Raw genomic sequence first — 24422 nt, 5'->3', positions numbered from 1 at the left:
GGGAGGGGTTGGGGGGGTCAATCCCCCCTGGCCCCTCCCACCCCGGCCCCTCCCCCCGGAGGGGATCCGCCCCCTGAGCCCCTCCCCAGGACCCCCTGCCCCGGACGGGGCCCCGGGGGGAGGGAGGGGTGGGTGGGGCGGGAAGCAGAGGGGGTCACGTCACTCTGAACCGTAATTTTATTTTTGTACAAAGAAGCGCAGTCTCCCCCCTTCCTGACCCCCCCCTCCCCCCCGGGACCCCGTCCGGGGCAGGGGGTCCTGGGGAGGGGCTCAGGGGGCGGATCCCCTCCGGGGGGAGGGGCCGGGGTGGGAGGGGCCAGGGGGGATTGACCCCCCCAACCCCTCCCACCCCGCCCCCTCCCCCCGGAGGGGGCCCCGCCCCCCGCCCCTCCCCAGGGGCCCCTCCCCCGGAGGGGGCCCCTCCCACCCCCCCCCCGGGACCCCCTCCTAGTGAGGGGGCCCCTCCTAAACCCCCCTCCCACCCTCCCGGGACCCCCTCCTAGTGAGGGGGCCCCTCCTAAACCCCCCCACCCCCCCAGGACCCCCTCCTAGTGAGGGGGCCCACCCCAAACCCCCCACCCCAAACCCCCCAGCCCGCCCCCCGCCCCCCAGTGTGATGTGCGGACAGCCGGACCCCCGGCAGTGTGGGGCAGTGTTGTGTGTGGGGGGACCCGCAGAGCGGCTCCGGCCCCGTGGGGGGATCCCGCGAGGGGCGCCGGCTCGGGGCTCTCTGGCCTTTATTATCCGGCACCCCGAACCCCGCGGCTGCGGGGAACAGGGACAGGGAACAGAGAGGAGGGACAGCAGGGATGACAGGGACAGCAGGGATGAGGAGGGACAGAGAAGAGGGACAAGGGACAGATACGGGGGATAAGAGGGGTAAGACACGGGAGAGAGAGATAAGGGGATGAGTGAGAGATAAGCGGATGAGAGGGAGAGAAGTGGATAAGAGAGAGACAGACAAGATAAGACAGAGAGGCGAGATACGGCAGAGACAGGGGCAATAGGGGGGCACAGGGAGGGCAGAGGGGCACAGGGCAGATGGACGGGAGGATAACGGGAGGCAGGGTCGGGATCGGCAGGGAGGATGAAAGGACGAGGGGGAGAAAGGGGGAGGCTGGAGGGGCAGAGGGGTAACAGAGCGGGGGTCGGGTCAGGTAGGGGGAAGAACGGGGCAGGAAGGAGGGGTGGAGGTGGCTGGGGTGCGGAGCGGGGCAGGGAGGGGAGGCGGTTTGGGGAAGGACGGGAGAAAGGGAAGGGAGGAAGGGGAGAAACGCAGAAGGACAGACAAGCAAAAAGAAGGAGAGGGAAACAGAGAGGACAGAGAAGAGAGAAGGACAGAAAAGAACAGAAGGAGAGAGAAGAGCCTCACCTGCCCCCACAGAGGGAGCCCGTACCAGCTGCAGCCGCCACCTCCGAGCGCTGGGAGAAAATGGCGCCCCCGGCCGCTTCCGGGGTTTAAATGCCCTCGGTCCCGCCCCGCGCAGCCGCGCTGGAGCCCCGCGCACCTGCGGCCCTGCCCTGCTCACACCTGTGCCGGCCTCGCGCCGCGCACGCGCTCTGTCGTCCCGCGCCGCGCACGCGCCCCGTGGCCTCGCCCCGCACTCTGTGGCCCCGCCCCTCACACCTGTGCTGGTCCCGCCCCTCGTTGGCCCCGCCCCCTGCACCGCCATCCCGGGACCACGCGGGGGCGCCGCGCCTGCACCGCTCAGAGTGTCCGCTAGAGGGCGCCCTGCGTCCGATCCGGAAACCGCCCGCTCCGGCACCGGGAACCCTCATCCGCCGGGAACCGGGCCTGGTACCGATCCCAGTCCCGATACCGCTTCGACCCGCCCGACGGGGGAGAGGCGGCACCGCCCGGGACCCCCGGCAGGACCTGAAGCCCCCGACCCAGCGCTGGCTGTTTGCTCCAGCACCCGCTCTGGATCAGCCTCGTCCCGGCCCAGGCAGGGCCCGGTGACAACCCGGGACACTCAGACACTGGCAGGACCCGGTCCGCACCCGGGACACCCCGATACCGGCAGGGCCCGGTCCGTACCCGGGACACCCCGACACCCGCAGCGCACCGGGCTCCGAGCGGTCCCCGCCGGGAGCAGCCCCCGGGCCGGGGCTCGCCCAGCGCCGAGCGAGGGTCCCGAGCGATGGCCCCGGGACAGCGGTACCGGGAGCGGTGCCAAGAACGGGCGGGACACGGGGCGAGACCGACACAAGTGTGAGGGGCGGGCACAGAGTGCGGGGCCGAGCGCTGCTGGGATCTGCCGGGGGACCCGGGCGGTGCCGCCTCTGCCCCGTCGGGAGGATCTGGATCGGGATCGGGACCGGTACCGGGACCCCGCAGGGCGCCCTCTGGCGGACACGGAGAGCGGTGCAGGCGCGGCGCCCCCGCGTGGCCCCGGGACGGCGGTGCAGGGGGCGGGGCCAACGAGGGGCGGGGCCGGCACAGGTGTGAGGGGCGGGACCAGCACAGGTGTGAGGGGCGGGGCCACGGGGCGCGTGCGCGGCGCGGGACAACAGAGCGCGTGCGCGGCGCGAGGCCGGCACAGGTGTGAGCAGGGCAGGGCCGCAGGTGCGCGGGGCTCCAGCGCGGCTGCGCGGGGCGGGCCCGAGGGCATTTAAACCCCGGAAGCGGCCGGGCGCGCCATTTTCTCCCAGCGCTCGGAGGTGGCGGCTGCGGCAGGTCCGGGCTCCCTCGGCGGAGCCCAGGTGAGGTTCTTCTCTCTCTCCTTCTGTCTGCTTCTGTTTTTCTCTGTCCTTCTCTCTGTTTCTCTCTCCTTCACTTTGCTTGTCTGTCCTTCTGCGTTTCTCCCCTCCTCCCTTCCCTTTCTCCCGTCCTTCCCCAAACCGCCTCCCCTCCCTGCCCCGCTCCGCACCCCAGCCACCTCCACCCCTCCTTCCTGCCCCGTTCTTCCCCCTACCCGACCCGACCCCCGCTCTGTTACCCCTCTACCCCTCCAGCCTCCCCCTTTCTCCCCCTCATCCTTTCATCCTCCCTGCCGATCCCGACCCTGCCTCCCGTTATCCTCCCGTCCATCTGCCCTGTGCCCCTCTGCCCTCCCTGTGCCCCCCTATTGCCCCTGTCTCTGCCGTATCTCGCCTCTCTGTCTTATCTTGTCTGTCTCTCTCTTATCCACTTCTCTCTCTCTCATCCGCTTATCTCTCACTCATCCCCTTATCTCTCTCTCCCGTGTCTTACCCCTCTTATCCCCGTATCTGTCCCTTGTTCCTCCTCTGTGTCCCCTGTCCCTGTGTCCCCCGCAGCCGCGGGGTTCGGGGTGCCGGATAATAAAGGCCAGAGAGCCCCGAGCCGGCGCCCCTCGCGGGATCCCCCCACGGGGCCGGAGCCGCTCTGCGGGTCCCCCCACACACAACACTGCCCCACACTGCCGGGGGTCCGGCTGTCCGCACATCACACTGGGGGGCGGGGGGCGGGCTGGGGGGTTTGGGGTGGGGGGTTTGGGGTGGGGGGTTTGGGGTGGGCCCCCTCACTAGGAGGGGGTCCCGGGGGGGTGGGAGGGTTTAGGAGGGGCCCCCTCACTAGGAGGGGGTCCCGGTGGGGTGGGGGGTTTAGGAGGGGCCCCCTCACTAGGAGGGGGTCCCGGGGGGGGTGGGAGGGGCCCCCTCCGGGGGAGGGGCCCCTGGGGAGGGGCGGGGGGCGGGGCCCCCTCCGGGGGGAGGGGCGGGGTGGGGTGGGAGGGGTTGGGGGGGTCAATCCCCCCTGGCCCCTCCCACCCCGGCCCCTCCCCCCGGAGGGGATCCGCCCCCTGAGCCCCTCCCCAGGACCCCCTGCCCCGGACGGGGCCCCGGGGGGGAGGGAGGGGTGGGTGGGTGGGGGGGGTCAGGAAGGGGGGAGACTGCGCTTCTTTGTACAAAAATAAAATTACGGTTCAGAGTGACGTGACCCCCTCTGCTTCCCGCCCCACCCCACCCCACCCTCCCCCCGGGGCCCCGTCCGGGGCAGGGGGTCCTGGGGAGGGGCTCAGGGGGCGGGGCCCGTCCGGGGGGAGGGGCCTGGGTGGGAGGGGCCAGGGGGGATTGACCCCCCCAACCCCTCCCACCCCGCCCCCTCCCCCCGGAGGGGGCCCCGCCCCCCGCCCCTCCCCAGGGGCCCCTCCCCCGGAGGGGGCCCCTCCCACCCCCCCTCCCCCGGGACCCCCTCCTAGTGAGGGGGCCCCTCCTAAACCCCCCCCCAACCCCCCCGGGACCCCCTCCTAGTGAGGGGGCCCCTCCCAAACCCCCCCACCCCCCCAGGACCCCCTCCTAGTGAGGGGGCCCACCCCAAACCCCCCACCCCAAACCCCCCAGCCCGCCCCCCGCCCCCCAGTGTGATGTGCGGACAGCCGGACCCCCGGCAGTGTGGGGCAGTGTTGTGTGTGGGGGGACCCGCAGAGCGGCTCCGGCCCCGTGGGGGGATCCCGCGAGGGGCGCCGGCTCGGGGCTCTCTGGCCTTTATTATCCGGCACCCCGAACCCCGCGGCTGCGGGGAACAGGGACAGGGGACAGAGAGGAGGGACAAGAGGGACAGAAGAAGAATAAAGGGGACAGAGCAGAGATAAGGGGGACGTGGTAGGGGAGATAGGGGGAAGCTGGGTGAGGTGAGGCAGGGACGGTACAAGGGGAGAAAGCGGGACTAGTGGAAGGCAGGGGAGATAGAAGGGGAACAGAGGGACGAGTCAGGTTGGAAAGTGGGTGAGGAGCGGCCAAGGGAGGAGCGGCAGGAGCGGTTGGGGTGCGGGACAGGGCAGGGACGGAAGGCGGGGAGGTGAGGGGAGAGAGGGAGCCGGGGGTCTGGGGAGGAGATGGGGAAGGGCGGTAGAGGGAGAAAAGAGGAAGGGGAGAAAAGCAGGAGAGAGAAGCAGAGAGAAGGACAGAGGAGAGAGAAACAGAGAGAAGCAGAGAGAAGGACAGAGGAGAGAGAAACAGAGAGAAGCAGAGAGAAGGACAGAAAGACAGAAGGAAAAGGAAGAACCTCACCTGGGCCCCGCCGAGGGAGCCCGGACCTGCCGCAGCCGCCACTTCCGAGCGCTGGGAGAAAATGGCGCCCCCGGCCGCTTCCGGGGTTTAAATGCCCTCGGTCCCGCCCCGCGCAGCCGCGCTGGAGCCCCGCGCACCTGCGGCCCTGCCCTGCTCACACCTGTGCCGGCCTCGCGCCGCGCACGCGCTCTGTCGTCCCGCTCCGCGCACGCGCCCCGTGGCCCCGCCCCTCACACCTGTGCTGGTCCCGCCCCTCACACCTGTGCCGGCCCCGCCCCTCGTTGGCCCCGCCCCCTGCACCGCCGTCCCAGGGCCACGCGGGGGCGCCGCGCCTGCACCGCTCTCCGTGTCCGCCAGAGGGCGCCCTGCGGGGTCCCGGTCCCGATCCCGATCCCGATCCCTGTTCCGATCCCTGTCCCAGTCCGGCCCTGATCCTCCCGACGGGGCAGAGGCGGCACCGCCCGGGACCCCCGGCAGATCCCAGCAGCGCTGGTCCCCGCACTCTGTGCCCGCCCCTCACACTTGTGTCGGTCTCGCCCCGTGTCCCGCCCGTTCTTGGCACCGCTCCCGGTACCGCTGTCCCGGGGCCATCGCTCGGGACCCTCGCTCAGCGCTGGGCGAGCCCCGGCCCGGGGGCTGCTCCCGGCGGGGACCGCTCGGAGCCCGGCGCGCTGCCGGTGTCGGGGTGTCCCGGGTACGGACCGGGCCCTGCCGGTGTCGCGGTGTCCCGGGTGCGGACCGGGTCTTGCTGGCTCTGCCCCGGCGGGCGGGCTGTGGCTCTCGGGCGTGGCCGGCGGAGCAGGGCCGGACCGGGGCTGAGACAGGAGCGGGCACTGGGCGAAGCCCAGCCTGGATTCGGTGCCGCTCCCGCTCCGGTGCCGGGACGAGGCTGACCCAGAGCGGGTACCGGAGCCCACAGCCGGCGCTGGGTCGGGGGCTTCGGGTCCTGCCGGGGGGTCCCGGGCGGTGCCGCCTCTGCCCTGGCGGGCGGGTCCAAGCGGCATCGGGACCGGGATCGGTACCGGGCCCGGATCGCGGCGGTTCCCGGTTCCCGGTTCGGGCGCAGGGCGCCCTCTGGCGGACACGGAGCGCTCCCGGCCCGGCCCCGCCACCCCCGAGCTCGGCGCTGCCGCTGCTGCCCCGGCCCTGCCCGGGATACGGGCACGGTCCCGCTCCGGGAGCCGAGTCCTGCCGGGATCCGGGCACGGTCCCGCTCCGGGAGCCGAGTCCTGCCGGGATCCGGGCACGGTGCCGCTCCGGGAGCCGAGTCCTGCCGGGATCCGGGCACGGTCCCGGTCCGGGAGCCGAGTCCTGCCGGGATCCGGGCACGGTCCCGCTCTGGCACCCAGAGCTGCCGCCCGCCTGTCGCTCCCTGTGCCCGCCTTGGGCCGCATTTCGGTGCAGCGCAGCTGCCAGGTGGGACCTGATGCTCTCCTTGTTCTCCCTCAATTTCTCTGCAACTCACACTCTCCAGTGCCAAAACTTCTGGTTTTAAAAATCCCGTTTACATATTTCATCTTTATTTCCATTCGGGGAAGGCTCTGCCTGGGATGGAAATGGGTGAAAAAGAGGGAACTTAAAATGCCAGACCAGGCGCTGCCACGTGAGTGAAAGCAGGGAAAGCCTGGGAGGTCCAAGGTTTGTTTTATTCCCACGTGCCCCTGTGGATGGAGGTCCAAGGTTTGTTTTATTCCCTCGTGCTCCTGAGAACTGAGAGAGAGCCATGATAAAAACCCTCCTCACAGAACAAGATCAACAATTCCTCTACAGCAGTCGAGCAGCTTCCATCTCCATTCTATCTGTATGACACGGCATCTGATTCCATCTCCTGATTTGATCTTGGCAAAAGGAAGTATTTGGTACATAAAATAAAGTCAAGAACCCCACTTTTAATAAATACTGCAGTTTCACTCCTATACACAAGTCTTTTACAGCGACGTGCCGGCGGGGCTGGGACAAGGGGGATGGACATAAATTAATTATTGCAGTCGGGTGCACCGTGGGCAGGGAGGGTTGATCCACACTGCAAATATAAATATCTCTCACACCTTGAAATCCACGCTTCCCGTTGGGAAAACATCCTGTTTGGAGCGTTGTTGGTGCCTGTTGTGTCTCTGGGACACAGGGAGCAGAACCTGCTTGGACTGGGACCAGGACAGCACTTGAGGGACCTACAGGGTCTGCACAGAGCATCCCCTTGGTGACACCCAAAACACCCCCAACCCTTTCCTAGTGCCAGCAATGAAATTCCTATGCAAATGAAAGTCCACATTTTATGCTAATGCTGCTTTAAACACCAGCCCTTGGAATGCTCACAGGGCAGGACCTGATGGAACAATACAGGTGAACAGCTGTGGGACAGCACAACTCTTACAATAACGCTGATTTCCTGCATTGACCCAGCAGCTGCATTGGTGCTTGTGCAATGTCTGTTTGCAGGGAGACACGAGGTCTGTGGCAAGAGTTCCATCGAGGGTCCATGCCTGGTGCTGCCTGCAGTGAGCTGTTTCCTACCGTAGGGGTGTTTAGAGCCCAAAACCACAGGGGGTGCTGAGGTTAGGGCTGACGTTTGGGCCCAGAGCTGGACGGAGCCCTCGGCGACTCCCGCTCACTGCCAGGAAGGTTCCTTCAGTATTTCCTCTGCGTGTCCCAGCCGGGCAGGGATGAGGGGCAGGAGGAGGCCGGGAGCACCAGAAAGTGAACCAGCACTTCTTGTCCTTTGTATTTACAGGGGACGAGCTGTGCCCTGCAGGGCCCTGCCCGGGGCATGCAGTGCGCTCCGCACTGTCCAGAGGCCAGGGAGCCGTGCCAAACAGCCCCCTTTTCCATGGCTGTCCCGCACAAGCCTTCCCGCTCATCGTTCCACAGGGGCAGCCCTCGGAGGCCATCGCTTCCCAAGGCGCTCCTCGCCCTTCCCAGAGGTCCTGGCTGGCGCGGGAGCCCCTGCTGCCATGTTCTGTGCTGGCACCAGCGGCAGAGCCAGCGCTGGGGCACTGCTGTTGGCAGGGGCCTGGTGCAGGAAAGCCAACAGCCGTGAAGTCTTCCCAGCCAGAGGAGCTCTCCAGTGCGGAATGCTGGCACCTCTGGGCTCGGGGCTGGACGGTGGGAGGTGCTGCTCAGCCTGCTGTGCTTCCAGAGGCAGCCGGCTTGGAGAGCTGCTCCCGGGCAGGAGCTGAGCCTGGGCAGGCAGCGCAGGCGTGGGCACCGTGGGAGCCCTGGGCAGGCTGCCCGGATCCAGCGCTGCATCCCCCTCAGTGCCAGCCCCTCCGGCTGCAGGGAAGCTGCTGCTGCTTCGCCGGCTGCAGGACTCGCAGCACAGTTTGTGGTAGCCAGGGATGGAGCAGTACCGGGCCAGCACTTCCATCTGGCAGAAGATGGATTTGTCTCCCAGGCAGGGCTCATCTGCAAAACAAATGGCCTGGGGATGGGAACCCAGTGATGGACGCCTGGGAAGGGTCTGCACGTTGCGCTTCCACAGGAGCACTGACAGCAATTCCCAGTGCCAACCTCCCAGAGCCCCTACCCACCCCGAATCCCTTCCCTTCCAGCCTGAGAGGACATCATCCATCAGCAGCAGTCAAGACAAGGCGATCTTCCCTCCCAGAAAGTGAACCCTAAGCAACAGCCCACAGAGATGCCTTAAAACAAAAAGTTGGAGTCAGATGAAATTTTGTTCAGATTAAATATGGTGTTTTCCAGGGACCAAATGGAACTGAACACTGTAACACTGAGTCACATGTGAGGTGCCCTGAAATGCAGGGATGTGCATACCTCCCCTCAGGAAAAAGAATTTCCAGAGGCTCTTCTGGAAGCTTTGAATCAAAATCAGCTCTCTGCAGGGAAAGATGTCCCCACTTGGGCACAGGGGCTGCCTCACCCCGGGCCTGAAGTGCATCCGGGCACCACCTTCTCCTGCTGTAAAATATCAGCTGGAACCTGCCTCAGAGTGGGTGAGAACCAGCTCAGTTCCAGGGAACACAGTAAAATCCCCCACAAGGACACCAGTGGGGCTGGGAGATGAGGGTAATGAACAGCAAATTCTATGGAATATCGGCATGTCCTTGTCCTGATCCCACAGAACTTCTTGGGATGGATGGCTGCTGGTTCCTGACAAACCTGGTGTAAAACCAGCAGCTCTGCATGGGAATATCTGTGCTCCACAGGGCACTGTGAGGCTATTCCAGCCTCAGCAGGGAATTCTGGGCTACAGGTACAATTCCTTTTGCCTTACCCTAGTGACAGTGACCCTTATTTGCTCCTGCTCTCTCCTGGTTCATTTTGGAGTATCCATTTGTGCTGGTTTAGATTCCACGACTCCACCCACAGAGTGGAGATTTGGGGTTATGCTTCTCCACTTCCAGCAGGTTCCATAAGGACCCAAAGCAGATCCCACCTGTCCAGCCTGGGGGACAACACCTGCACCTGCCAGGAGCTCTCACTGCTTTTCCTACCAGCTCCTGAGCAGTGTCAAAACCCCAACAAACCCCAAATCCTACAGAGTGAATCATACAAAGGAATAAATGCACTGTTGTCACAAAAAGCTTCAGAACCTGTTAAAGGTCTATGAAAACAATGTAATGGATTCCCAGGAACCTCATGGTTCCATGTTTATGTGGTTTTATTCCCTCACTTGGCAGCTTGTAGAGCTTACCCTGGGATTTAGAGGTCAAGCAGGGTTTGCTTTGCATTGACCTTCACCTGTGGCCCCAGTGTGTGCCAAGACAACTTGGGCCAGCGTGGTTAAACCCTGTGTGAGCACATTCACAGACAGACCCTGGTGGGGGGAGCTGTGACACCCAGAGACTGCTGGACTCTGTGTGTGACCCCTCTGCCAGCAGGGCGCTCTCCAGGGAGGAATCCCTGCCCCACTGCAGCCATTCCAGCTGCTCTCTTACCGTCACAGGCAGGCAGTTTACAAGGCCTCACGGATTCTGGCCGCTCCCCCTCGCAGCGGTCCCCGGCGCGGCACAGCACCTGCCGGCTCTCCGTGCCCTCCCCGCAGCTCACGGAGCACTGAGGGACACAGAGGGCACAGATCAGGGCATGCTGTGACACACGGCTTTCGGGACAGGCTGGAGCTGCCCCCACCTGCCCCTGCTCACCTGTGACCAGGGCCCGGCTTTCCACGGCGCGGGGCACGGTGCCCGGTTGCAGGAGCGCCGGCTCTCGGGCCGATCCCCGCTGCACAGCTTGGCCTGCACGGAGCGGTTGGTGCCGTCCGGGAGGGGCTGGATGCAGCGCACCGTGCGGAGCTGGTAGCCTGAATTCCCACACGTTTTGGTGCAGTGCTCCCACTCATCTGCTGCCCAGCTGGGAAGGGAAATGGAGTCAGATACTGTCAACTGTTAACCTCGCCATCCCTCATCCCTGGAGCAAGCTCATCCAGTGGAAGGACTCCCTTCCCATGGCAGGGGGCTGGAATGAGATGAGCTTTAAGGCACTCCCCAACCCAATCTATTCCATGATTTTATCGTATATATATATTCATATATATATATATATATTCAGGAACTGCAGGCTGGAAAGCATCCCATCCAATTAATCCCACCCAACAGCTGGGGCTACCCTTTCCAAAGGAGCAATCCCTGCTCTCCGTGCCCAGCTGCACTCACAGGGGCTCTGTGCACTCCTGCAGGTTGCACATCCTACGGATGGGCTTTGGCTTTTTGCTGCCTTCGCAGAAGCTTCGATGAACCATCTTGTTGTCGCTCTTCCTGCGGCACCCATACTTGGTGTACTGGAACCCTGGGAAACATGCCAGAGAAATCAGGAGAACCAGGTTCTTGTAAGAATGTTTGGTTTAAATAGGGTTTTCTGGCCTATTACATGGGTTTACAGGACAGGTATTTTGGTATTTGCATTCCCCACTATTTGCTTAAGAGCCATGGACAGAGAACGAGTACAGGAAATCCTCAGGAGCATCAATGCCTGAGTCTGGGCATCCAAAGTAGCTCTGGGGTCTGAATTCCAACACTGAAAGAAGCCTCTTTCTTCCTAGGCTGGAAGTGTGACACCTGGGAACAATCATGCACTTAAAAGATTGAGCCCTAAAATAACAAACCACTGTTAAAAAAGGGAAGCCAGCAATCTAAATCATTCCCTTCCCCCACTTCTAGGTAACCTGTCCCTTGTTACAGGTGGCTCACGCCCTGCTCACCTCCACCACAAGGCTTGGAGCACTGGGACCAGCTCTTCAAGGCCCACTCGAAGGTGTCCGTGTCCTCCCGCAGCACGTTGTTGCTGTGGATGGTCGGCACCGAATCCTCGTGGATGATGTACCTGTAAGTCAGGCTGGACCTGGTGTCATTGTCCCGAGGAATGATCTGTGAAGAAGCACACACAAACCTGGCACTGTTATTGATTCCTGTGCTAAGTACAGACACGAGGCCCCTCCTGGAGCTCAGTGTGTCACCCACCAGCACCACCACGGCATCGTGCAGGGGCCCGTCCGTGTGCAGCGTTTCCGTGTTGTCCTCGATGCTGTACTCCCACTGCACGCCCAGATCGATGAAGGATCGGGATCTGGCCTCCTCCCCTTTGCCATTCAGGATGTAGTGTCCTGTAGCCTGGTTCTTGATTGCTGGGAGGAGGGAGAGCAGAGCCTGTCGTGCCTCCCCCGCACTGGCAGCAACCGGGGTGGCACGGGGAGGGGTACTTCCATCAGGTTATGAAAATAACACATTTTCATCACATTTTACTTTGCTCTGTGTTCACAGGTGTGTCCCAGATGCTAAATTCCCTAAGTGATGCAAAAATCTTTAAGTGAAGAGCTGAGGAATTGGAGCCCACATGTACCCAACCCATTCATTGGCTTCTCTCATCCCTCAGGTCCTCTGGCATGAGCACCCTGTGCTTCTTCTCACGCCTCACACCAAACGTGAGCAGAAAAACACTTACCAAGAAAGTGAGGAGAGGCCTCATCCTCTTGGATAAACACATGTCGAGCCCCAGGAGGGATGTCGAACATCTTGAGGTACCCTTTGGCACGTGCAGGGGGAGAGGAGGCAGCAGGGAGGAAAAGAGAAAGGAACAGCCATGGTCACAGCCCAGCCCTGCTTGCAGGAGAGGGCATCCAGCAGGGCTGGGAGACATGGAGCCAATCTGTTTGTAATGAGTGGGACAGGCCCTCCCTGGGCTCTTCTCTTCCAGGGACAGAAGAGACACCAGTCACAGATCCATTTGCACCTCCCAGCTGAGATCAGTTTAGTACTTATAGCCATGCTGCTCCAAGCAGGATCTATCAACAGTTCAGGCAAAACCACGTTTCCAGTGTTCCTCAGCACACAAGGACACAAGCACAAGTGTTTCTCACTACTTTCCCAAATCAGTCCTCAGCCAGCTTGTTGGACTGGAACTAGTTTCAATTTCAATTACTTACCAGTGCAAATCACAGGTAATTAGTGTAAAATTAAGGAAGCACTGCCATTAGGAAGGCTAGGATCCCTTCTAGGGATCAGTCACTGGTACTTAGAGATCAAGATTTAATCAATAATTCCCAAGGTTTGAATGATGATGGCATTATCTTGTGACTGTGTCTCACAATCCCCAGAGCCTCCAGGAGCTCCAGCCAGCTGCAGGCAGATGTTATTCCTACCAAGCTTTTTGGGAGTGCGGGTGTAGGTCCCCTTCACGGTCCGGCAGTGGGAATCGTCCCCGCCGCAGACCCCGCACTGGTCCTCAGCCTTGCTGGAGCCAATTTCCTTGTCACAGCCCACTTTCTGCAGGAAAAAGGGCAAGACTGGATATTAGCAGGGAATTCTTTCCTGTAATGCTGCTGAAGCCCTGGCACAGGTAGCTCAGGGAAGCTGTGGCTGCCCCACCCCTGGAAGTGTCCAAGGCCAGGTTGGATGGGGCTTGGAGCAGCCTGGTCTGGTGGAAGATCATGGCAGAGGGGTGGAACTGATGGTCTTTAAGGTCCCTTTAGCCCAAACCAGCCTGGGATTCTTTGATAAGAAACAATCAGCAGAAGAGAAGCAAAGCATTTCCACGGAACAGGTCTGTGTTCTCCAATTTAAACCTCAAGGAATTAGAGGAATCCAGTGTTTCAAATATGGAACTAGAGATGTCTGCAAAGCCTCCCTCTGCCCGTGAGCTGTCCCCAGAGTGTCCATGGACAAACTGCCACTCACCACGCATTCCCCACGGACACAGACGCTGTAGGGATCCCTGTAGGAGCAGCGAGTCCCGTCGTGCACCGGCTGCTTCATGTGAGCCACATCCCCCGTTTCTCTGGACTGGCAGTACAGGTGACATCTCTTGGGAGCTGTGGAGCCAAGGAAAAGACAGGACTGCATGGAGGACAGTGATCCAGGTGTGCTCCCAACAACTGTCCCACCAATGGAGCAAGCAGTGGGAATGGACAGGCAGCTTTGGTGGGGAGGATGGGGACAGAGCAGTGGAATGGGGTGGGTTGGGAAGGAATATGTGGATTGTGGGGAATTTTCTGGGAAGAATGGAGATGTTCAGGCAGAAACCTGGGGATTTAGGGCAAAATTGGTGTTTTTGAAATAGAATGTGGCCATTGCGAGTAAAAAGTATCCAAACAAGCAATTTGAAGTCATAAAGGTGAATTTTAGGGCTAAACTTGGGGCCTGAGGGGAAATGGGGGGTTTAGGGTAAAAATGGAGAAATTAGGCTAAGATTTGTGATTTTGAGACGTAATTCTGCCTGTCCCTGAGATATCCAGGCCAAGGGGAATGGCTTCAAACCCTTTCAAGTGCCACTAAAGGCCCAGAGCAGGACGCACGGTCGGGGTGCTCGTAGGGCAGCCAGTGGTGGCGGCTGCCCCGGAACTCGAAGTGGGAATTGCGCTGCTGGCACTGCTGAGCCCTGAAGTCCTCAAAGTGCTTGGGACACTCCTCGGTGCTGCACAGCTGGAACTCAAAATTGACCCCGGCGCAGTCGTCGCCTCCATTGATGGGCCTGCGAGAGGAAAACATTCCAGAGATGTTCATCAGGAAGGAGTTGTTCCCTGTGAGGGTGCTGACCCTGGCACAGCTGCCCAGAGAAGCTGTGGCTGCCCCTGGATCCCTGGAAGTGTCCAAGGCCAGGTTGGACAGGCTTGGAGCAACCTGGGATAGTGGAAGGTGTCCCAGCCCATGGCAGGGGCTGGAATGGGATGGGCTTCAAGGTCCCTTCTGACCCAAACCAGCCTGGGATTCTGTAATTCTATGGAATTCTTGGATTCTCCAAAAATGATCCCATTTCAAGGGGCTTGAACAGAATGTCCACCCAAAACCCAAATGCCATTTCAAGTGAGCCCCCTGAGGATGCCCAGGCAGGCTCAACTCCCACACCTACATTGGGTTGTTGCACTGGCGCGTGCGGAACCGAACTCCAGTTCCGCAGGTCCGTGAGCAGGAGCCAAACTTGGTCCAGGGTCCCCAGTGCCCATCCTGCTTCAACTGGTTCGTGTTCTTCCACATGCAGTGACCCTTGTAGCACCACTGAGGGAATTGGGGCAGGAAACAGGTGAGAACTGACACAAACATAAGCACAGTACAGGAACATTTTGCTGCTGCCTGGGGCACATTCAGATTGCACAAGTGGCTCTCCTGTATTTCAGAATGAAGGGAATTTGCTAAAAAACTCCAGGTATCTGAGTATAATTTTAAAATTGGAAATGGATTGGCAGCAGGACTCCCACTAATGGGGATATTAAAGGGAAAAATCAGGCACTAATCCTCAGCCTACACAAACATCTGCCACAGGGTGTCTGGACAATGAGTTCTGAGCAGCCATCCCACAGTAACAGCATCATCTATTTCCCTGGATTCCTAAAGGCACTTGGCAGAAACTTTGCAGATGAGACAGAATGCAAAAAAACATAACAAAGAGGTCACAGAATAGGTTGCACCTCAGCTGGAATGTCTAAGCCCAAAATGTGACACAGCAAACCTTGTACAGCTCCCAGAACATCCCAGTGGGAAAGCACAGCTCCTACTTTCTCTGTGCTCTTGCTTCACCCCAGGAATGCCAGGCAATTCCCAGTTTCCCTCTGTGCCCTTCAACCCAAAAGGACAGAACTGTTGGTTTTTAACCCAGACAAACACAGCGCAAAGCCTGGACTCACTTTTCCTGGGGCACACTCCGTGCCATCCAAGGGAGGCCCTTTCTTGGTCTTGCAGAAGTAGGGGTTATCAGGATGGCTGCACCACAGCTGCTTGCATGGGTCAAAGGTTCGGAACTGAAAAGCACAGTGGTTGTGAGATGAAATGCAGAACGTTGAGACGATTTGGACTTTTTGGATAAGGACCCAATCCACCCTGTAGACTCCATCTAACACCCCCAACGAGCCCACCATCTTCAGGGCAGTGCTTACTCCCTGCATCTCCCAGCTTCTAGGCTAGTGAGAAGAGGAAAGAAGACACCCAGAAGTGGGACAAAAATGAGATTTTTTTTCCCCCCTTTTCTTTCTTGGGATTGCTCTCACCAGTCTGTGCCACGCGGACAATGCTGCCACTCATTTTCCCATTATTCCACAGGACCCAGAGGACTGAGTTTCCCCCATAAATACCCCTCTGCCCTTTACAGATCTCTTTAAATCCTCCATTAATTTCTCCCCAACGATTATGACACTGCAGCTGTCCCATCAGCCACATCCCCTGCTGTGTCTCTGCCTGGGTGCCCGCACGTACAGCTGTGCACATCCTGTAGCCCACGCCGAAGTCGAAACGGCACTGCTCGTCCATGGAATAGTTGATGCCAGGCAGCTCAGGAAGCTTGGGCCAGTCGTGCTCAAAAGGGTCGTCCAGGAGACAGTCATAAGAGCTGTGGGAAGAGTCACAGAAAAAGGATACCATGAGAAGATGTACACTCCTAATTCCTGCCCCACCTCTGGAAGGGTTCAAGGCCAGGTTGGGTGGGGCGTGCTTGGAGTAACCTGGTCTAGTGGGAGGTGTCTCTGCCCATGGCAGGGGGTTTGGAATGAGATGAGCTTTAAGGTCCCTTCTGACCCAAACCATTCTGGGATTCTGTGACAATCTGAGGCCTATTCCAAACCCTGCTGGATTTAGAGGGGTCTTCCCACAGACTTTTCATCCTGAGTGGATGGGCTACAGAACAGCCCCGTGTGAGGACACGGCATTCATGGGTCAGAGCTTTACTAGCAGAGACTTGAAGGGAAAGAGGGTGTGAAAAGAGAGGGAAGAGAGCCTGGTTGCACCAGGGAGGCCTTACTGGATGTATCTCCTGAGCTCCTGGCCGCTGCAGCGGGACCAGTGGTAGCGGTGGAAGGCGGCCTGCACCAGGGGGGCCATGACACTGCCCATCGCCGTCTCGTCCCCACACCTGTTCCCTTGCCCATCGTGCTCCATGCCCAGCCTGGAACAAAGAACCCCCCTCAGAGCTACTGCAAGAACAGCTGTATGGAAACAGCTATGGAAGAGGGACCAAATCTGACCCACCAGCACAGGTGGTTGAGGAGAAGACAGTGAAGCACACCCAAACCAGCTCCTGTCCCCACTGCCTGGACCTTCCAGGTCCCTTCCTGACCTTTCCCTCACCCCAGAGAAAACAAGTCCACCCCGCCTCCCCTTCCTTTCTTCCCCCACTTCTCTCCATTGCCTCAACCACTACTGCATTCCCAGGGGGTGAGAAATAAAACCAGGACAGCTTCCATTAAATCCAACACCCTTGGAGCAAGCAGGAGTTGCAGCACAGCATTTTGGTGTGATCTGATGGTACAAGCCGTACTTACACGTGCCCAGTCTCATGAGCAACAACAAAGGCTGATGAAAACCCATCCTCATGGTTGAGGGTGCAGCTCCGGACCGGGTGGCACATGCCTGTCACAGGAGCATATCCTACAGAGAGACAGCAGGGCTCAGTCTTGTGCTCAGCACTTGGATTTTAAATGAGACCCCCCAGCAAACTACCTCAGGAAAAGCTAACATTGCTCTAAGGCCAGGGCAGCCTGCCTGGCCCCTCATCCTGACCGGCACCTGCTCTGATACATCCCAAACTTCAGGAATTCCTGCCCATTGCCATTAGTTCCCTGAGCCCCAAGGATGGATGCAGGTGTCAAAGTGGCTGGGATGTCTATAAATGGAAATCTATGGTGAAAGATGCAATAAAATAAAGGGGAGTGGAATGCCATGTGCACTGAGGTTCCCAGTGATCCCTGCATGCAGGAGTTTGTAGAGAGCTAAGAAGTATTGATTTACAACTCTCAAGAAAGCAATTCAATCTATGGCTGGATATAAATGGCAAGGACTCATGGCAAGCTCTCCTTGCTAGTGAAAAACCCTGTGGCATGAACACGACGAGGAGCTCGCAACGCAATTCCCAATTTTTTCCTCTTTTCTGGCAGATGCCAGCCAAGAAACACCGAGCCCAGAGCTGAGCTCCGGGTCAGCTGCATTACCTTGCATACCAGCGGGCCCAAAATCTTGCCTGGTTAAGAAGATGGCATGGTCGTGGTGCTCGGCGTGGCTGGGGTCCGACTTCTGCTGCTGATAGGCCCAGCGGCACACGTTCTCCAGGCTGCGCGAGGGGTTCCCCCGTTCGATCAGGCTGATGGACTGAGAGGGCAGCACGTTAGACCCAGAGGCTGCCCCTGGCAGCAGATGCAGGCAAACTGGGGGTTTCTGCCCAGCAGTGAAGGTGGAGGAGCGGCTCGCTCACCTTCGCGTACCCCAACATGATCATTCGGACCAGCACGACGTTGATGTGGACACCCAGGGACTCGTCGTGGTAGATTTCGTTCACCTGAGGGGAAAAAGAGGAAAAATGAAAAAGAAAAAAACCCCACTGATGATACCAAGGGAACTTCCAAGGTCTCAGAGGTGTTTTTTCAAGTGCTTGTACCACTACAGTCCACAGAAAGGATTCAAGTCTCGGATCATTTCCACTCAGTGAAGAGTGTAGATTCTCTTCCTCTCATCACACACCTCCTTCACACGGAGCTTTGGGATGCACGTGTCAATCCTCCTCCCACGGTTAATAGAGCAGGGCTCAAAGAAAAGAGGGACTGGGGAAAAGGACTGCAAGTACAAACCCTGCAAATCACAGAATCCCAGACTGGTTTGGGCTGGAAGGCACCTTAAAGCTCCTCTCATTGCACCTCTGCCATGGGCAGGAACACCTTCCACAAGACCAGGTTGCTCCAAGCCTTGTCCAGCCTGGCCTGGAATGCTTCCAGTGCTTCTTGTTTTGAAGGGTATTTTTTTAAGGAGCAACTTAGACTGCTGCCCTACTTTTCCAAGATCAGTTTGAATTCTGCGGTCACTTCTGTACTAAAAAGAGGCTTTGTGGAAAGGAAGTTAGAAAAACAAAATTATGCAGATGGGCCAAAAGTTGTCCTTCTTGAGGCCCTTCCCTGTGTCTGGGAAGGTGAGAAATGTCCTGGCACCAGTGTGTGAAACATCTGCAGGTCCTCAATGAAGCTCCTCATACCCCTAAAAACAAAATAAATATTATATTATGGGCAATTGGTGAGAAATAAACACCCCTGTTCAGAGGCTGGTGGGTTTGAGCAGGAGTTAGAGGGTTGTTTTATTTTTCAGTCAGGCTAAACAGAAATTCCCCTCAGGGAAAAAGGTCACTGGGAGTTGTCCAGACTGTGGCCTCTGGCATGAGGATTTCAGCCCATGGTTTAAACCCGAAATCCCTGAAGCTGAGAGCAGTGTCAGCAGGGCAGTGGGACAGAGAATGAGCACAGAGAATAAGCACAGAGCTTAGGCTGCCTGTCTCATGGAGCAATCATCCCAAAGGTCAGTTATTCCTCTCTTATTTTCCCCCCATTAATGCAACAGCATTGTTCCCACAAAGGGCTGGGCCAGAATAAATGGTCACAATTTCCCTTGTGCCAGTGGACAACAGTGGAGTTTTCCAGACACAGGAGTGACTTCCCTGGATACAAAAAGGACCCTGGAGTTGACCTTAAGCTTCAGGATTTCCCATAACCCCCATTTTATCTCCTCCTCTGGCTGGCTCTGGGCAGCAGGGTGTCAGCTCGCTCTGCCTTCAGCCCCACAGCTGCTCCCAGCAGATGGAGCCACAGCCATGTAAAAAACATGGAAGTGCTCTGGGACATGGATCAGCCCTGCTGCTCACTGAAAAGTCTTTAACACCAAAAAGACAACATTTTGCAATAATGTGTAATGTAGAGGTATGTGGGAAAAAGGAAATTATTCTTTAAATGATGTGCTGGAAAAACACCATGTTGGTTGGGTTCAATTCATACAGGAATTTTTTCTTTTCCTTTCAGATTCTAAGTTCTCAAATTTAGAAGATCTGGCAACCCAAGGAATCATTACCCCAGGAACAAAAAGAGTGTAAAAAATGTAAGAATCATTCCTCCATAAAATCATTATCAATGTGAATCATTATGGGAATAATTAGTCCCTCATCTTCATCCTTAAGAGATTGGTTTTTTTCCTGGAAAACCTCAGTTTCTAAGCCAGATCTACTGGTATTACCAGAAGGTCTGCTCTGTCAGAGAGCCATTGAGGATTTAGAACCTCTTTTCCTCTATATATTTATACTCTAACCAGTTTTTCTCCAGAACTGTGTTGTGGGAGAAGCTCAGAATTACTAGAAAAGGACCAAGTTTACCTTTTTCCTTACTATTTTTCAACTTTTTCCAAATTCTTGGAGTTACCCTTGAATGTGGCCTAGGAAGCTACTGTGTACAAGATGAATTAAAGGAACATCTTGAAACCAGAAAAGCTTCTCCAGCAGCAGTCAGAAGGATCCCATTGCTACTTTCCCCACACCTGGTGCTCCCACAAGAGCTGCCAGCAGCCGCTGCAGCTCGCAGACAAGCAGCGCAGTGCTGTGCAGGATACTCACGATGTTCATGAGGGTCAGGAGGTAGTTCTGGACGTGCTCTTTGCCGTGGAACCGGACCACAGAGTCGTCCACCCCCAGCAGCACCTCGATGTTGTGGTCGTTGTCTCCGGCGTGGCGGCGGCGCCGCAGGGTCTCGTTGAGCTGCTGCTCGATGCGGCCGTGCAGGGAACGCAGCGCTCCGAGGCCAGCCAGGAGGGACTCTGCAAGGACAGCCTGCCATCAGTGCAGCCCTGACTCCTGCCCCATCCCTGCAAGGCCTCAAGGACAGCTTGGGATCACCTGGTCTAGTGGAAGGTGTCGGAAATGGAGGGTCTGTAAGGTCTCTTCCAACCCAACACATTCTGTGATTCCATTATATGACCAATGGGATTCCAGCTCCATTTCAGAAACATCCTCCCACAAAGCATCCTCACCTGCAGTCACCACTTACCTGGATATATATCAGGAGCCCTGAAGAAATTATTCTCGTGTTGGTGGGAGAAATCACCAGAAAACTAATAAATAAATTCACTCAACCACACAGGTGTGTAATTTATCATGGTTCTTATGCCATACACAGAATCCAAAGCTGTTACTTCCACTTAGGGCCATAAAACAAAACATGCCCGGGGATTTTTGACAGGTAAAACCTCACAGCTGCAGGATGCTTGGCTCTTCCCAAATCTACACCAGTACTCCAACAATCTCTGAGCAATGAACATCAGTGAGGAACATCTCATGGTGCACACAGTGAGCTGTGAGCTACAGTTCCTGTGCCCCTGTGACAGTCAGGAGCACTCCTGCTCTCCCACTCCTCCCAAAAACATACAGGGATCTCCCTGCTCCATAAAGCCAGTCAGAGCAACCAGAGAGGAGAGAACAGTCCTGCTTTCCACTCACACCGTATCAGGGCACTTTCCCCTGTGATGGCAAACTTCCAGCCCTTCTCCTCTGTGCTGGAACTCATGAATGCCAAGGCTGCCAGTCCACAAACCAACCCTTCCTGTGTCTTCAGGCACTCTCAAGTATGCCAGCCCCAGGACAGCACAGCAGTGGGAAAATCACACACCCACTCCAATTCCAAAAGCGCTCCAGCTGGCAGAGCTGCCAAGCGCAGCATCCAAGGGAAGCCCAGCTGGAACGCTGTCACACTGCGGTGCCCGCGGCGCCAACTTCCCACACCGGGCTGGGTGCTCTCACTAACTGCTGTGCCCTGTCCAAACCACATGAGAGGTTTATCTGGGCCCTTGTGTGCTTTCCATAAGGCAGCACTTCAGTGATTTCAGAGGCAGGCTCAGTCCCAGGTTACAGGTACTGCTGACCGGTGTCTCAGAGGATGCAGTCTGCACTTAACAGAACATATGGGATCCAAGTCCATGGAGTCCAACTGTTCTCCCACCTCTGCCCAGGCCACCACTGAACCCTGTCCCCAAGTGCCACATCCACACAGCTTTTAAATCCCTCCAGGGATGGGAGATCTATCACTGCCCTGGGCAGCCTGTGTCAGGGCTGGCCAACCCTTTCTGTAAGAAGTTTTCCATAATGTGCAACCTAAACCTTTCCTGGCACATCTTGAAGCCATTTCCTCTTGTCTGATCACCTGTTACTTGGGAAAAAGGTAACACATGAGGCAATGGTGAAGAAATACACAGAACCACTCTGGCTGGTTGGGGATTTGAGGGAGACAGACTAATCCATCCTAATCTCATTCTGGAATTAGCTGGTTTGCTACTTCTTCCTTTTTTAATTTGCTAGTCACCTGCATCACTTACATCCCAATCTTACCATGCTCTTGTGCCAAGAGAAATGGATATTCTGGGTTACAGCATGTGTTTGTGCCAGAGTGTGACTGTAAAACAATGGAACTACAGCCCTTTCCCTGCTCTTAAATAAACCTGTGATCTGCCCAAATCTAATTTCATCAATGCTGTTATCAACCAACCCTATGTGTACCTAAAGAGAACCCTCAGCATCACTCACATGGGAGATTCTCACCCTCTTATTTTATATTGTAAAATACATGGGCTGAATTCTGTGCTAGTGATAGAAGCATTCCCTAAATATGTATGCATATACACCATCCATCCATCCATCCATGTTCCTCCTGTATGTTCACTTGCTCAATTGCCTAATTTAGCCTTTTTCTGAATATACAGCTGGGAAAAGTACCTAGGGAAGATCCACACCTTCACTAATTCAAAATTAAACTAATGAGAAATCAGTACGGAACCAACTGAGATCAACCTAAGTCCCTTTCCAAAGAGTGTGTTAATGTACAAAACGTCCCCAGGGACAGACGTGTTCTGCAGCTACTGAAAAATTCCATTCTGCTACTCTCAAAGTAAGGAAACTAGGCCAGTCCATGCTGACACCGCCTCCTGAGCCTTATTTTGAAGTGTGCCTCTTGAAAAACCAGCGAAGAAAAAAAGAATCACTGGGTTCAAACGCACATTCCAAACAGTTCCAACATAATTCTCACTGATTTCCACACCAACTGCGCACACACAACGTTTTTGTGGCGCTGCTGGTGCTGCCTAATTGTGAGGGATGAGCAACAGAAACCACCCAGGTCGCCAGGGCTAAGATATGATGACAGGATGTTCTCATTAGGCTCTGGGATGTGCTGACCTCGTGTGCTTTGATTTATTAGGTCCTTAAAAAACAAAACCCTGGCACGTTACACATTCTCCCTTATCTTTTCTTGAAGAATTGCCTGAAATTGCCTTGCACTCCAGAAGCACCAAATGACTTTCTACCACTACACCACAACAGTTTTGTGGCATGAAAAGAATGTGTTCTGTCCTGAAGTCCCTGCCCCAAACCCCCTTCCCATGTGGAGCACTGACACTGGGACCTGCAGTCTTGAGTCCACGATTTGGATCCTTAATATTGTCACTGTCTCTGTAGGAGAGTTTGTTGTTTGCTTAACTGCTGCCAAAACTTCTGCTTGTTTGTTTTGGGGGCTGAGGGAAAAGTTTGTCTCTGCAGCAACCCCAACTGAGCCAGCTGGCCATAAAAACACAGAGTTTTACTTGATGTTTCACTGTATGCTCAAGGTTATAGCCATGAAGTGCTTCCAGAAGCCCCTGCAGAGTGTCTCTCTGGGATATTTCACAATAAATAAATATTATCTATGAACTTTTGATAACACAGAGCAAGCCAGCTCTGCTGCTGCAGAAACACAGCGCAGTTACACAAAAGAGAACATTGGGTCTAACATTTCCCTCAGGGCAGATGGAACAAATCACTCGAGCATTAACAAAAACCAAACCAGAAGAACTCAGAACAGCCCCCAAGACGGAGTCACAGGGTTAGAAAAGACTTTTCTGACCACTGAATCCAACTGCTCACCCATCACCTGAATGTCATCCACCACGTGAGGATGGAAGTGCTGCTGCACCTGTGAGTCTTGGGATATGGCAGATAACATCCCAAGTGGTGTCACCTCTTGTGAAGGTGTCAGAGGAGGTGTTAGCAGAGGACAAAGACACTAAAATATCTCCTCATGGAAACAGCAACCAGGTTCAGACACAGCTCCACTTTCTCAAGTTTCACCACACTAAGGAATGAAGAAAACAGAGAGAAAACTTCTTGTGACTTCACAGACCTCCTGAGATGATTAAGCTCAGAGAATTACCTCTGTTTATGTTCTCTTCTGAATCTGGAGGCTGCAGGATTAGTCACGAAATGCATGAACTCCCTGGGCCACAAACACAGACCCCATCTCACTTTGTTCTTACACTTAAAAGAGCAAAGGAAACATTCTGAAGTGCCGACTGCTTCCATGAAATATGTGCTTCTCTGGTACCTGAGCAGTTCCAGCTGCAGAGTGCTTCTGGGAAGGATGGAAGATTTCCTGCACTGTATTCCTTGTGCTGACATCACGGGAAGGCTCTTCCCTTCCATGCACCATCAGTGAGAACAGCTCTCAGCCCTCACTTACACCAGGGCTCCATGCCAGCAGCACGCTCAGGGAGCCACGTAGAAATGCATAACCCTCTATGTATTTGAATTATGTTCAGAGCCAACCTAGGATAAACTTTTCCAACAGAAAAGGCTGGAATTTTACCCTGTAATTTTCTTGTCATCACTTCCCTCCCTGGCATGAGGCTTTCTAGGAGTGCAGGTTATCCTTACCTGGCAGCAAACACACACAGAACAAAGCCAGAACTCAAGGAAACTATAATTAAATGGGCCTGAATTTAGGTCAACTATTAACTGTTCTTTTTCCATCCCATGACCAGAAACAAACAGCAAAGAGGAATGCCAGCCTGTTCCAGAGTTCTCAGTGCTGGAGAGCACGGCTGACACACTCCCTGGACAGTCTGCAACAGCTCTGCACTCACCTGATTCATGGTGAAAGTGCTTTTAGGTCTGCAGATCAAAGATATTGCCCTCTAACAAGGAAAAGCTGAGGGAGGGAGGGCACTGGACAAGCAGAGGAGAAGCCACAGAGGCTGCTCTCTGCACAGCCCACGGAGGTGCCAGCTCCTTGCCTGGCCACCACTAATACCAGATCACAGCTCTGCGCTGGCTTAGCACGGCCTCAGGACTCACCCGGCCTTGCCCTGGCTCATCTGCTCTGCACCTTATTTTTAGCTGGAGTTCAGCCCTAACAGCCAACTTAGCCAACAGGTAGTGATCCTACAACTGCAAACCATGTCTCCTGGAATTCCTGC

The 24422-nt window shown here is 56.7% G+C and overlaps 2 protein-coding genes across 2 annotated transcripts in view; both read right to left on the bottom strand.

Annotated features, from left to right (window-relative positions):
- Nucleotides 1-1720: 1720 nt before the first annotated feature.
- LOC116996378 (collagen alpha-1(I) chain-like) lies at nt 1721-6365 on the bottom strand. The gene is made up of 2 exons (XM_033059923.1): nt 5232-6365; nt 1721-2587 (listed from the first exon to the last, which is right to left on the bottom strand). Exons 1-2 carry the CDS (start codon nt 6363-6365, stop codon nt 1721-1723), a joined length of 2001 nt encoding a protein of 666 aa, XP_032915814.1.
- Nucleotides 6366-6454: 89 nt separating this feature from the next.
- Nucleotides 6455-24422, bottom strand: part of ADAMTS3 (ADAM metallopeptidase with thrombospondin type 1 motif 3) — a 51821-nt gene continuing 33853 nt past the window's right edge. Inside the window, exons 5-22 of the mRNA XM_033060714.1 lie at nt 19765-19964; nt 17596-17679; nt 17336-17492; nt 16670-16775; nt 16150-16293; nt 15609-15741; nt 15044-15157; nt 14272-14417; nt 13718-13893; nt 13101-13234; nt 12566-12689; nt 11869-11949; nt 11388-11551; nt 11129-11294; nt 10584-10716; nt 10074-10281; nt 9867-9984; nt 6455-8373 (exon numbers count right to left, since the gene is read on the bottom strand). Of these exons, the coding sequence (XP_032916605.1) occupies nt 7826-8373; nt 9867-9984; nt 10074-10281; nt 10584-10716; nt 11129-11294; nt 11388-11551; nt 11869-11949; nt 12566-12689; nt 13101-13234; nt 13718-13893; nt 14272-14417; nt 15044-15157; nt 15609-15741; nt 16150-16293; nt 16670-16775; nt 17336-17492; nt 17596-17679; nt 19765-19964 (2936 nt within the window). The 3' untranslated portion in view covers nt 6455-7825. The remainder of the gene's footprint in view (nt 8374-9866; nt 9985-10073; nt 10282-10583; nt 10717-11128; nt 11295-11387; nt 11552-11868; nt 11950-12565; nt 12690-13100; nt 13235-13717; nt 13894-14271; nt 14418-15043; nt 15158-15608; nt 15742-16149; nt 16294-16669; nt 16776-17335; nt 17493-17595; nt 17680-19764; nt 19965-24422) is intronic.

This window comes from Catharus ustulatus, chromosome 5, assembly GCF_009819885.2.
Source record: "Catharus ustulatus isolate bCatUst1 chromosome 5, bCatUst1.pri.v2, whole genome shotgun sequence".
In the NCBI taxonomy this organism is placed as follows: Eukaryota; Metazoa; Chordata; class Aves; order Passeriformes; family Turdidae; genus Catharus; species Catharus ustulatus.
The sequence above is the reverse complement of the archived record's forward strand: the minus strand, read 5'-3'. Positions and strand labels throughout refer to the sequence as shown.